Genomic DNA, 12676 nt, shown 5'->3' on the forward strand with positions numbered 1-12676 from the left:
CCGAGTTTTCTTCGCCCATCTAAGGACCATTTCTCTATCCTTAAAACGGAGGAATCTCACCACTATGGCTCTGGGAATTTCTCCTGCTCTCGGTCCTCGCGCCATCACTCGGTATGCTCCCTCCACCTCCAACGGACCTGCCGGGGCCTCCGCTCCCATTAACGAGTGCAGCATCGTGCTCACATATGCCCCGACGTCCGCTCCCTCCACACCTTCAGGAAGACCAAGAATCCTCAGGTTGTTCCTCCTTGCGTTGTTTTCCAGTGCCTCCAACCTTTCCACACATCGTTTCTGATGTGCCTCCTGCGTCTCCGTCTTCACCACCAGGCCCTGTATATCGTCCTCATTCTCGGCTGCCTTTGCCTTCACGACCCGAAGCTCCCGCTCCTGGGTCTTTTGTTCCTCCTTTAGCCCTTCGATCGCCTGTAGTATCGGGGCCAACAGCTCTTTCTTCATTTCCTTTTTGATCTCTTCCACACAGCATTTCAAGAACTCTTGTTGTTCAGGGCCCCATGTTAAACTGCCACCTTCCGACGCCATCTTGGTTTTTGCTTGCCTTCCTTGCCGCTGTTCTAAAGGATCCACTGCAATCTGGCCACTTCCCTCTCCTTTTTCTATCCGTATCCAGGGGGAATTCCCTTCTGGTTTACCGCACAGTGTTTTTAGCCGTCAAAATTGCCGTTGGGGCTCCTATCAAGAGCCCAAAAGTCCGTTTCACAGGGAGCTGCCGAAACGTGCGACTCAGCTGGTCATCGCCGCACCCGGAAGTCCCACATTCATATTTATAACCACGTAGGCATATAATCTTGTAAAAAAGGGGGGATGTCATGATATTCAAACACACACATCATGATAGACAGACCAACAGACCAATTAGCACACATAACACGACAGCCAATCACAGACAAGGACAGAGACAGTATAAGACAAGAAACAGGACACCTGGTGGTCAATCCATCTGGAGACCAGGGCAAGGACAGGAGCTGATTAACAACACACTCAGAGAGTCACCACGTGCGGAGTATCAAGACAGATCTGTAAATAACAAGTTGGAAAAAACAGCGTTGTACCAATTGCAACCGTGTTGGTTCATCTGTCCCTCAGAGCACCCAACACCACATGGTGCCAGGAGTATGGTCGATACCAATTGCAACCGTGTTGGTTCATCTGTACCTCAGAGCACCCAACACCACAACCAGCACTTGCTTGCTGTTGCTCATCAGCATGGCATGTTTCACCACATGCACAAACATTCTTATCTCGCTCTGTAACCCAGCCAGTTATTTGTTGATGCTTCAGAATAATGCAATACGTGAATCTGATTCCTTAGAAGATTCTCCTCTATAATAATAATCTTTATTGTCACAAGTAGGCTTACATTAATACTGCAATGAAGTTACTGTGAAAATTCCCTAGTCACCACACTCCGGCTCCTGTTTGGGTACACTGAGAGGGAATTCAGAATGTCCAAATTACCTAACAGCACGTCTTTCGGGACTTGCAGGAGGAAACTGGTGCGCCCAGAGGAAACGCACACAGACACGGGGAGAACGTGCAGAGTCCACACAGACAATGACCCAAGCCAGGAATCAAACCTGGGACCCTGGCACTGTGAGGCAACAGTGCTAACCACTGTGCTACCGTGCCGCTTCTGTGGACTGCAGTTGTCAAGGATCCAGGGCAAAAAAGTAAAGGTATGAGTGTTAGGATGGCACGGTACCATTGTGGATAGCACAATTGCTTCACAGCTCCAGAGTCCCAGGTTCGAATCTGGCTTGGGTCATTGTCTGTGTGGAGTCTGCACATCCTCCCTGTGTGTGCGTGGGTTTCCTCCGGGTGCTCCGGTTTCCTCCCACAGTCCAAAGATGTGCGGGTTAGGTGGATTGGCCATGCTAAATTGCCCTTAGTGTCCAAAATTGCCTTTAGTGTTGGGTGGGGTTATGGGGACAGGGGGGAGGTGTTGAACTTGGGTAGGGTGCTCTTTCCAAGAGCCAGTGCAGACTCGATGGGCCGAATGGCCTCCTTCTGCACTGTAAATTCTATGAAATAGCAGATGTCATGCAATGCAGCTTAATACAGTAAACCTGCTTGATTGACCATTTTTCGAAGGTTCATGATTGTGTAAATAATGCAAACCTATTTTTGAGGTCTCTCTGCTCAAAACTATTCATGAAAATACTGAAAAATAGCATTGTTTAATTTAACATTATTCCTTAATTCAGTCCAAAACGGGTGAAATTTTCAACACTGTACCTGGAAAGGCTTGGTACAGAAATCTGAACTATAGTCAATTTTTATCTTCCTTGTGTACTGGGTCTGGATTTAAGAGAGAGCCTCAGAATTAAAGTGAGACAAAATACCAAAGTTATGGCACATTTCCTTTATGCCTTGTTATTGATAGTGATATTTCCCAAAACCCTAATGAACTGGGAAAGTCTCAAGGTCATGGGAGTTCAGATGCATTATTATCTGGTCGTGGAATTTTGTCATTGTAGAATTGGCAAAAAAACTCGAGGAATGCTAACATAAAGCCCGAGCTAGCTGGTCACTAGAGAGTAACCTCATCCTTCTGCAACTTGAAATGCAAATGTTTTAAACTGATGGGTGCCGGGAGGGTTGCATGAGTAATAGGCCATGGCGATTCCCATCGCAAGAGAAACGCTCAAAGGCTGCAACTGACTTCTAAAAATGCCGGTCACGACCGACTTTCAAGAATGCTGGTCATCTCGCGCACGTGTGCCCCCCCCTGGCGGATCCTGCAGAGCGCAGGCCTGAAGCCCAGGGGGCAGACCGCCTCTTTCTGACGTCAGGGCACTGTCTCAATGCTGCCTCCTCCTGACACCAGCATGCTGTCCCAGGACCAAATTTCCTTTTAAAAACAATGGAGTCTTCCCGCCAAAAGCTGCAGCAGAGAACAGGCCATGCGCCCGTCACGTACACTGATGTCACGCACCCTGCATGTCCATGCTTTGGATGTGAAATCACGGAGGAGAGGTTCCTCCATTTTTTGGTTGCCAGCAAGCAAGGTAACAGGACTGTGAAGAATTGAAAATGGATCTTTTCGTAATAAGGAATAGAGGGCCAGAGGCACAAACATGCAGGATCTCGCAACTGAATCTGCTGGAGAGAGCTAGTCGGGAGAGTCCATGGGAGGACAAAAGCAGTGCTGGTGCGAGTTGCGCAGGAGAATCCATGGCGGAACAAAACAGTGCTGGTGAGCGTTCCAGGGCTTCTGTGAACAACCCATTAAGAAGAAACTAAAATCGCGAATAAAGCAATATAAAGCTGATTTTTTGATGTAAGGCTATGTTAATTGTGCCAATACAAATCAGGATGCAAAGCCCATGTATGTTATATGCAGGAAAGTATTGGCAAGTAAATATTTAAAACCCTCAAAACTTATGGCATTTGGACAAACCTCTTGATTTGTTTCAAAGGATGCAGCGAGAACTAAAATTGTCAGCTGAAGTCCTTAGCAGAAGTAACAAGTAACAAAGCACAATTAGCCTCTTACCTTGTAGCTAAAGATAAAATGCCCCACACTAGCAGAGAGATTAATTCTCCCTGCAACATTAGACTTAATTCGTATGGTCCTAGATGAGAGGTCAGCTGAAAAACTGAAATGCACCCACTTTGTGATAACCCAGTGGCTCGCCAAATTTGTCATATTGCTGAGAATTTAAACGCCCAACTTATTTCTCATTTAAAGTCAGCACAGGAGTTCTCAGTACAACTGAATGAAATTACAGGTGTTTCAGATTTGTTTGGCACAATGAATTTGTTGAGGATTTGCTGTGCTGCCTGACATTACGATTGGCGCAGAGATTTTGGAAACATTGAGTAGTATTGTGGTTGGAGAATGCGTGCTCGACTGCAGAGGAATCACAAGGAATTGGGCAGCCAACATTACTGGGAAAAACAGCAGAGTTATAATAAGGATTAAGGGGACAGCTGGTCTGGACATTGTTTGTAATCCGTGTTTCATTCACCGTGCGGCGTTGGCATCAAAAGGAATTCCATCCAATCTTGTAGTGGTGTTGAAAAGAATTGTGAAAGTCGTGAATTTCAGTAAACGCAGTGCACTCAATGCCAGGCTTTTTGAGACTGAGTTTCACTATGGGGGCCGAGCACACACATTTATTGTTCCACACAAGTACGTTGGCTGTCAATGGGTTGGGTGTTTGTCAGAGTTTAAGAACTGGTATGAAATCCATACTTTCCTCCTTGAAAAATCGTCCCCTCTGGCTGATATGTTTGCTGATGATATCTTACCTTACAGACATCTTTTCAATACTAAATGAACTGAACCTCAAATTGCAAGGGAAGGATGATGATTGCTTTCAACATAGTGAAGAAATAGATGCTTTACAAAAGTCATTGAAAGTTTGGCAAGTGCGAGTACAAAGTCAAAACTACTACATGTTCCCCACACTGCTACAACACATCAAAGAAAAGAGTGTTAGTAAGGGAACTGTCAATGTCTCGTCACACCTGGTGCACAATAGATTTTGTCGCTACTTTCCAGAAGAGAAGTTGCAGATTTAGCGAGAAGCAGTAGGTGAAAAATCCTTTGAGTTTGGACGCTGGAGTCAATTATTAACTTACAGCTGACACTAAATGAAGAGACTGAACTTCAGCACATCACCTGTGACAGCACATTTAAAACACGGCATAAGTCAATGAGGCTGTCAGCATTCTGGAGTAGCATCACCGAGGAGTATCCAGTGCGGAGTAAAACAAACATTTTGTTGCTTTTCCTCTTCACAATGACCTACTTGTGCGAGGTTAGATTTTCTGTCCTCATAAAGATAAAGACAGCACAAAGGAACAGGCTGAACTCTGCACTGTGCATTACCCTTTCCTCCTGTGAACCTGATTGGAGTGAGATCATGAGGAGCAAGCAGGCTTACCTGTCGCATTAAAGGTAAACAGAAATGGTGTGTTGAAAGGGGTGACCAGCGTGGATCACGATCGTCGACTGGTAGGTGAAAGTGGGCCCCGGGAAAAGTTTGAAAAACACTCCTTTAAACAGCCCTTCATTTGTGCAATGATCCTGATTGCAAGTACATGGAAAAGTTGCACCGTTGACGGGACTTTCTCTATTCACAATTTCTGATTATTAATGGTCAGTCACATGATTATCTCCTACGTGTCTCATTGTATGCATTGTGGGGCAGATTTTCATTTTTGATGCACTCTATCAATTCCAGCAGGTACCTGATGGGTCATCTTTTCAGCAAACCAGAGCTCCTTCCTTGACAAATTTATTTTTATTCATATGGAACTGATTGCTGATGATTTGGCAATTCACATACTTGTGATCAGGCTATCCTCAAGATAGAGATACTACCTTTTTTGAATATTAATAATAGTACTGCTACACCTTCTCTATCCTCTCTCCAACTATATAATCCATCACATTTCTGCCCCTCTTCAGCTCTGAAGAAGCCATACAGATTTGAAACATTAAATCTGTTTCTCTCTGCAGATGCTGCCAGACCTGTTGAGTTTATTCAGCATTTTCTGTTTTTATTTCATCTTCACAGACATGATGTTAAAGCTTTGCTGTGCCAAATATTCTTAATTATGTGCAGATATGCAAGTGATATTGTGTTATACATAATTAGTGGCCTATGAAAGATAATCTTTAAGAGACAGAAATGACTTAAAGAACTAAAGGATAGACACTGTGTCACAGATATGCAATATTGAAATGTGAAATATTACAACTGACTTGTTCTGTTCCAGGCAAAGGTTTTGCGTTTATTGGCTAATGTTTATCTAGAATGGGACATCAACCAACACCAGGAGAGAGCTCTTAATGCTGTCATTCTTGCAAACCAAGTAAGGCATTTTATGCAGTCCTCTAGTTAGCTTTAGTGGCACAACATTCCTGTAAGATTATAACCTAGGCTTACTGACTCTATTTATCCTTCACTGCTTTTGGCACTTATAAATATGTTCAGCATTGAATATCTCTCTCACTGTCCCTTGGTTATACTACAACTGTTAGGGTATCGGGACCAGACCCCAATTTATAATGGGAAACCGGACGAGACCTCAACAATTTTTCACTTTTAAACTGTGAGAAAGGATACTTTACTCCAGGAATGATTCCACTGAAAATAGGGATTTTTTTATATGAAAACAATCTTTGTTAATGCAGGGTTAACCCCAGTAACATCCATAAAAAAATAGCTTTCAATTAACTGTAAAATAGATCTAAAAAAAATAAAGAGAGGTCTTTGAGCTTACTTTCCCATCTCCTTCTAAACTTTGAATTAAACAAAGTTCACACACGGGTCAAATGCCACTTATTAATGTAGTTAACACTCGGTGTCTTACAGATTTATGCACAATATCTTTGGGAGAGAATCTTTTGGAGTCGCTTTGAGAAACATCTCCTTGCCTCAGAAAACCAAAGCAGAACTCTAAAAATGAAACGAAGAACAACAGACACAGGACAAAGCTCAAAGCAAAACAAAACCGACCCATGCCCTCCCATGAATGACATCGCAACCTGCCTAGCAGTTAACCTCTTAATCACAGCTTTAGCAAACATGTCGGGCACGATCTAAAGGCTGCGCCAGGCGCGAATCCGAGTGGGCAGCTCCGAGTCTAAAATCGGGAAGCACACCAGACGCCAATTGGTTTCCGATTTAGCCGGCCCATCCCTGTTGGTGAGATCAGGATCCCGCCGAGGCATGGCGAGAAACCAATAATCACCAATTTAGGCCAATCTCCATCCTATTAATGTAGGAACCCCGTATCGAACAGCCTCCCGTCATCTAACCGGCTCCCCAGCGAGCAGTCACACAGGCGCCGTTTAGCTCACCTTTTTAAAAACGTGAAACTAGCGAAGAGGCTGCTGTGGGGATCAGAGGAGGTGTTCAGGGTAGGAGGTGTGGGAGCACCCGTCGGGGTAAGGGTTGCCGGATCTGGTTGGAGTGTCGGCTGTTACCGGTAGGGGGTTGCCTCTGGGCTGTCAGCTTTCCCTCCCTTCCTCAAGGTATCATGATGTGGAGATGCCGGCGTTGGACTGGGGTGAACACAGTACGAAGTCTTACAACACCAGGTTAAAGTCCAACAGGTTTCGATGTGACATCGAAACAAACCTGTTGGACTTTAACCTGGTGTTGTAAGACTTCGTACTGTGCTCAAGGGATCATGTTTACCCATACCAGGGGAAACCTCATCTTCTGCCTGTCGGTTCTACCGAACACCTCCAAGACAGAGCCCCATCCATGATAATATGGCGACGGTCACTTTAACCCCTTCTGACCATGGTGACCTCTAGCCACACAGCTGCAGGCTATCGCGACTAGGGCATTGTCAACGTTCGTAATGTGAGCACATCACAGTTCACAAACGGATTGCCCTGGGTTTACATGCCATGTCACAGGCAGGTGTGACAGCCTAGAATCCCAATCAGACCTTGCGGCCTCGACACATTGCCTGAACACTGGAGGCTACACAACTGCAGAGGCAGCAGCAAACAATGATGCATCCTAGAGCTGGGCTGCAGCAGTGTGAACTCCCCTGCAAACGGAGGGTGGGTGGGTTTATCGGTTGGGGTGGGGGGGGGATTCTTTACAGATATCATAGTATAGATGATATAGTATACCCCATAGTAGCTTCCCTCGCAGTCCAGGTGGCCAGACACCGGCATAAGCTCAACATGGAAGCCCATATGCCAGGGCCCTCTCCATATTCTGAGGACTCGCCCATCTTCAGGCCAGGGATGCAACCAGAGGGAGAGGCCATCAATGGTCAAAAATGTACAGGAGTTCCTGGTCGTTCGAAGAGATGTCGGACAGCATGGGCTGACATATATGACATTTTGCCTTGTGCGCACGGGGTGGTCCGGGAGCATCCTTCATTAAGAGGAATGGGACCCACTCCCTGAACGTCCAGCCTGTGTGTGACCACCACCTGAAGATCATGCACGTGTATGCGCACTTCCCCAGGAGTGTGCAAAACATCTACTTCCTATGGCAGTTGGAGGACCCTGGCATTTTTGAGGGACACCCCATGTTGATCGGATGGATCATGGGAGATAAGTGGTTCCTGCTTGGAACCTGGCTCTTGACGCCAGTACGGTGCAGTGACCGATGCGGAGACCCGATATAACAAGGCCCATGTGGCCACCTGGGCTGTCATTGAGCGGATAATCAGCCTGCTCAAAATGTGGTTCTGATGCCCTGACCGCTCTGATGGTACACTACAGTACACCCACCCCAGAGGGTCATGTACATTGTGGTGGTCTGCTGTGCCCACCACAACCTGACGCAGCAATGGGGCGACGTGGTGGAGGAGGACTAGGAAGAGCTGGACCTAGAGGGACAAGCCCTGGGAGAATCCGCAGGAGCAACCGGAGGATGAGGGACAGGTAGCGGCGGCTTGTGTCCTGAATCCTGGAGGGCAAGGGAGGCCCTAGGCATCGCCCGCTTCTCATAGGACGTGGCTTCGTCTGTCATATCACCCCCACTCTCCGTTTCCCCACCCGCCTAATCCCCCTCTGCCGCCCCACCCTCCCAGGGTCTGTTACATCAGAGTAATGGGCCTGTGTCAGCAATGTCAGCGGGTCAATATACATAGCTGGAGGATGATGACAACCCACTGTGAACTGAGCTCTGGTTGTTCTTAATCTATGTCATAGTCTGACTCCTGTCTGTCTGCTGACAGCACGCTCACACCCATCACGTGCATATGGTATGCTTTGGGGGAGAGAAGGGACAGATCCAGGACCATCATGCCTGGGGGGCTGGGGCTAGGGGAGGGCGAATGGGGGAAGGGGGTGCAGGCCGGCCAATTGTGTGGAAAAACGTGACGAGGCCTTGCATGTCTTGGATTTAATGTAGTTTACAATAGTGACCCTAACATTCCGTGGGTAATGATGTTGTCCCCCCCCACACTACATTTAGGTGTGTCCCCAGGATACATGTCCGAGGTCCCTGGGACGAGGCCCCCAGCGACTGGAAATTCTCTGGAGGCTGTTTACTGCGCACTATGGCATTTTGTACGTCTTGCGTGTGTCCTCTTGAGGGCCTGGAGCCGAAAGGACCTGGCCGCCTTGACGGTGGAACATGTTTAACCATGCGGCCTATTCTGCCCGCTGACTCCAAGATGTTGTCAGGTGGGGGCGACTTGGGAATGCTGATGACCGTCAAAGTCTCCCCGTAGGGTGGCTCAGAGTCATCCTGCCACGCTACCTCCGCCTGGTTGGGGCCTGTAGGACCTTGGGGGTCACCTTGGGTCAGCGGGGTATTTAGATTCCGCTCCAGAGGCCCCTACATCATTGCTCCCTATTCTCTGCACCATGATGACGATGCCCTCAGGAATGCTCCTTTGTGACTGGGCCACGCTCTGCAGTGCCTCACCAATGTACGTCTGGGACATGCCCCTCAGCGCCGGCAATGCCCACTTGCGGCGATTGGGACTGCTCCGCAGCGTCCCGGCAAAGTCCACTTGTCACTGGGACACGGCTCCCAGCGACTGGAAATTCTCCAGAGCACCTCAGCAATGCCTACCTGACACTGGGACATGCTCCACAGAACCTCGGCAATGTCCATCTGCATCAAGGTCATATCCCCCAGCGACTGGAACATGTAATCGAGGCCCTCAGCCATGGCTCTCACTGACTTGCCTTGGACAACACCACTCGTGCTGTTGAACATGGTGCTCCAGGTTCTCCACTGCAATCGCTGGGAGCTGTGTCACAGTGACAAGTGGACTTTGCCGGGGCGCTGCCGAGACTGTATCAGCTAGCAGGTGCAGGTCGGTGAGCTGGATGGCTGGTTCAGTATGCTGGGAGACAGCATAGGTTCAATTACGCTACCAGCTGAATTTACCACCTTCTCAAACATGTCCCTTGACTGAGGTGTGGTGACCCTTGGTTAATTCACCATCAGTCATCTCTTCCTCGCAAAGGGGAGAGTGTACTCTGGCAACATTCATTTGGTGCTATGGGGGGAAAAGGGTGAAGAGTTTACTGAGTTGGGTGATCAGCCATGATTATATTGAATGGCAGAAAAGTGCCGAATGGCCTACTCCTCTTATTTCCTATGTTTCTATGAATGATCATCTTTTTTTAAATTTAGAGTACCCAATTATTTTTTTACCAATTAAGGGGCAATTTAGCATGGCCAATCTACCCTGTACATCTTTGGGTTGTGGGGGGTGAGACCCACGCAGACATGGGGAGAATGTGTAAACTCCACACGGCCAGTGACCTGCAACCAGGATCGAACCCGGGTCCTCACCGCCATGAGTGAATGGTCATCTTTTCAGCAGGCCAAAGCTCCCTCAGTCGTGTTGGGTGTTCCGATGCACAAATGATCCAACACAGCTGTAGATGGGACAACTCTGTTTTATTGTCTTAACAACGACAACTACTTACTGCTGGCTTGGGTACATGCTTCACCAGCTAACCTGTGGACCCAGCCCTATCACTATCTTAGTGAGGCACTCAGCACATGGTCCATGTCTGAGTGGCACGCCGTGAGCTCTGTGCTCTGAGCTATCTCCTGGTAGAATGAGCGGGAACTGTGGTGTTGCCTGTTTTATAGTGCGTGTGCTCTCACTGGTGATTGGCTGCGATGTTGTGTGTGTGCTGATTGGTCCAACTGCCTGTCCATCAGTGTGTGTGTGATTGCACCATGATATGCTGATGTGGATATCATGACATCCCCCCCCTTTACAAGGATATGTGCCTACATGCTAATAAATAGAAATGTGTACTGAGTGCATCTGAGTATGTGTGTGCAATATTTACAACATGTGCATGAGGCTAAACTATATACAGAGGAAGGTATCGGGTGCAACAGAGCAACGAGGTTGTACCAATAACAGAACAAATGCAATCAGCAAACGACGAGAGAAAACTTATGGAACAATGAACGACAAGAAAAGAAACTCGTTAACAGTACTGTAAAACAATTCAGTGAGTCCAATGTGCTAACAGGCTCATAAGTCAAGTCTCTCAGGTGGGCGACGAATTCGGGTTGACCGCCTCAAGGGTGGGTCAGGATCCACCGGCTGAGGAATAGGCCTGGCCACGGGCGAGAGAGGAAGAGGCAGAGTGGCAGGAAGCTCAACAAAGTCGACATCAGGGACAACAGGAGGGCTTGGCACCGGTGCATGATCTCGTAGCGAGCCCAGAACCAGACGAAGGACCCGCCGATTACGGCGGCGAATGGAGCCATCGGGCATGCGAACCAGGAATGAGCGGGGAGCCACGTGGCGGAGAACCTCGGCGGTTGGCAACCAGCCACCCTCCGGTAGGTGTATGCGTACGTTGTCTCCAGGCGCCAGGGCAGGAAAATCAGTCGCCCGCGCGTCATGTGCCACCTTCTGCTGAGCACGGTGTTGTTGCATCTTTCGCAATACTGGAGCATGGTCGGGGTCAGGAACATGAATGGACGGCACAGTGGTCCTGAGGGTGCGACCCATCAACAGCTGGGCTGGCGAGAAGCCCGTGGACAGTGGGGCCGAGCGATAGGCCAGCAGGGCTAAACAGAAGTCAGATCCGGCATCAGCAGCCTTACAGAGGAGCCGCTTCACAATCTGGACACCCTTTTCCGCCTTGCCATTCGACTGAGGATGCAAGGGACTGGACATCACGTGTGTGAAGTTGTATGAAGTGGCAAAGGAAGACCATTCTTGGCTCGCAAAGCAAGGCCCGTTGTCAGACATGACGGTGAGTGGAATTCCATGGTGAGCAAAGGTTTCTTTGCATGCCCGGATGACAGCTGATGACGTCATGCCGTGCAGGCGTATGACCTCCGGATAACTTGAGAAGTAGTCAATAAGAATAATGTAGTCCCTGCCGAGCGCATGACTGAAATGAAATGAAAATCGCTTATTGTCACAAGTAGGCTTCAAAGCAAGTTACTGTGAAAAGCCCCTAGTCGCCACATTCCGGCGCCTGTTCGGTGAGGCTGGTACAGGAATTGAACCGTGCTGCTGGCCTGCCTTGGTCTGCTTTAAAAGCCAGTGATTTAGCCCAGTGTGCTAAACCAGCATGAAAGAGGTCCATGCCCACCTTCGCTCAGGGGGACGTGACCAACTCATAGGGCTGAAGTGTCTCAGGGGGTTGCGCCGGCTGAAACCTTTGGCAGGTGGGGCAGTTGAGCACCATGTTGGCGATGTCGTCACTGGTGCCCGGCCAGTACACAGCCTCTCGGCCCTCCGCCTGCACTTTTCAACTCAGAGATGGCCTTCGTGCAGTTATTCGAGGACAAGCAGGTGCATGCTGTGTGGGATCACGGTCTGGTCCAACTTCAAGAGGACACCATCAATGACGGCCAAGTCGTCCCGGACACTGTAAAATTGTGGGCACTGCCCCTTGAGCCACCCTTCCGTCATGAGGCGCATTACACGCTGTAGAAGGGGGTCAGCCGCAGTCTCACGGCGAATGTGGGCCAGACAAGCATCAGTGGCCGGCAGATTGGCCGATGTTAAGGCTACTTGTGCATCGAACTGACAAATGAACCCCTCCGAGGCGGTCCAGGGTGTGTTGACCGCCCTGGACAGAGCATCTGCGATGATGAGATCCTTCCCCGGGGTGTAGACAAGTTGGAAGTCGTACCTCCGGAGCTTGAGCAGAATGCGCTGGAGGCGAGGGGTCATATTGTTGAGGTCCTTCTGAATGATGCCGACCAGGGGGCGATGGTCG

The 12676-nt window shown here is 48.7% G+C and overlaps 1 protein-coding gene across 1 annotated transcript in view; it reads left to right on the forward strand.

Moving 5' to 3' along the window:
* tex11 (testis expressed 11) overlaps window positions 1-12676 on the forward strand; it is a 447334-nt gene that overhangs the window by 159765 nt on the left and 274893 nt on the right. Inside the window, exon 11 of the mRNA XM_072501531.1 lies at window positions 5749-5844. Coding sequence (XP_072357632.1) covers window positions 5749-5844 — 96 coding nt within the window. The remainder of the gene's footprint in view (window positions 1-5748; window positions 5845-12676) is intronic.

Source organism: Scyliorhinus torazame, chromosome 5, assembly GCF_047496885.1.
Source record: "Scyliorhinus torazame isolate Kashiwa2021f chromosome 5, sScyTor2.1, whole genome shotgun sequence".
In the NCBI taxonomy this organism is placed as follows: domain Eukaryota; kingdom Metazoa; phylum Chordata; class Chondrichthyes; order Carcharhiniformes; family Scyliorhinidae; genus Scyliorhinus; species Scyliorhinus torazame.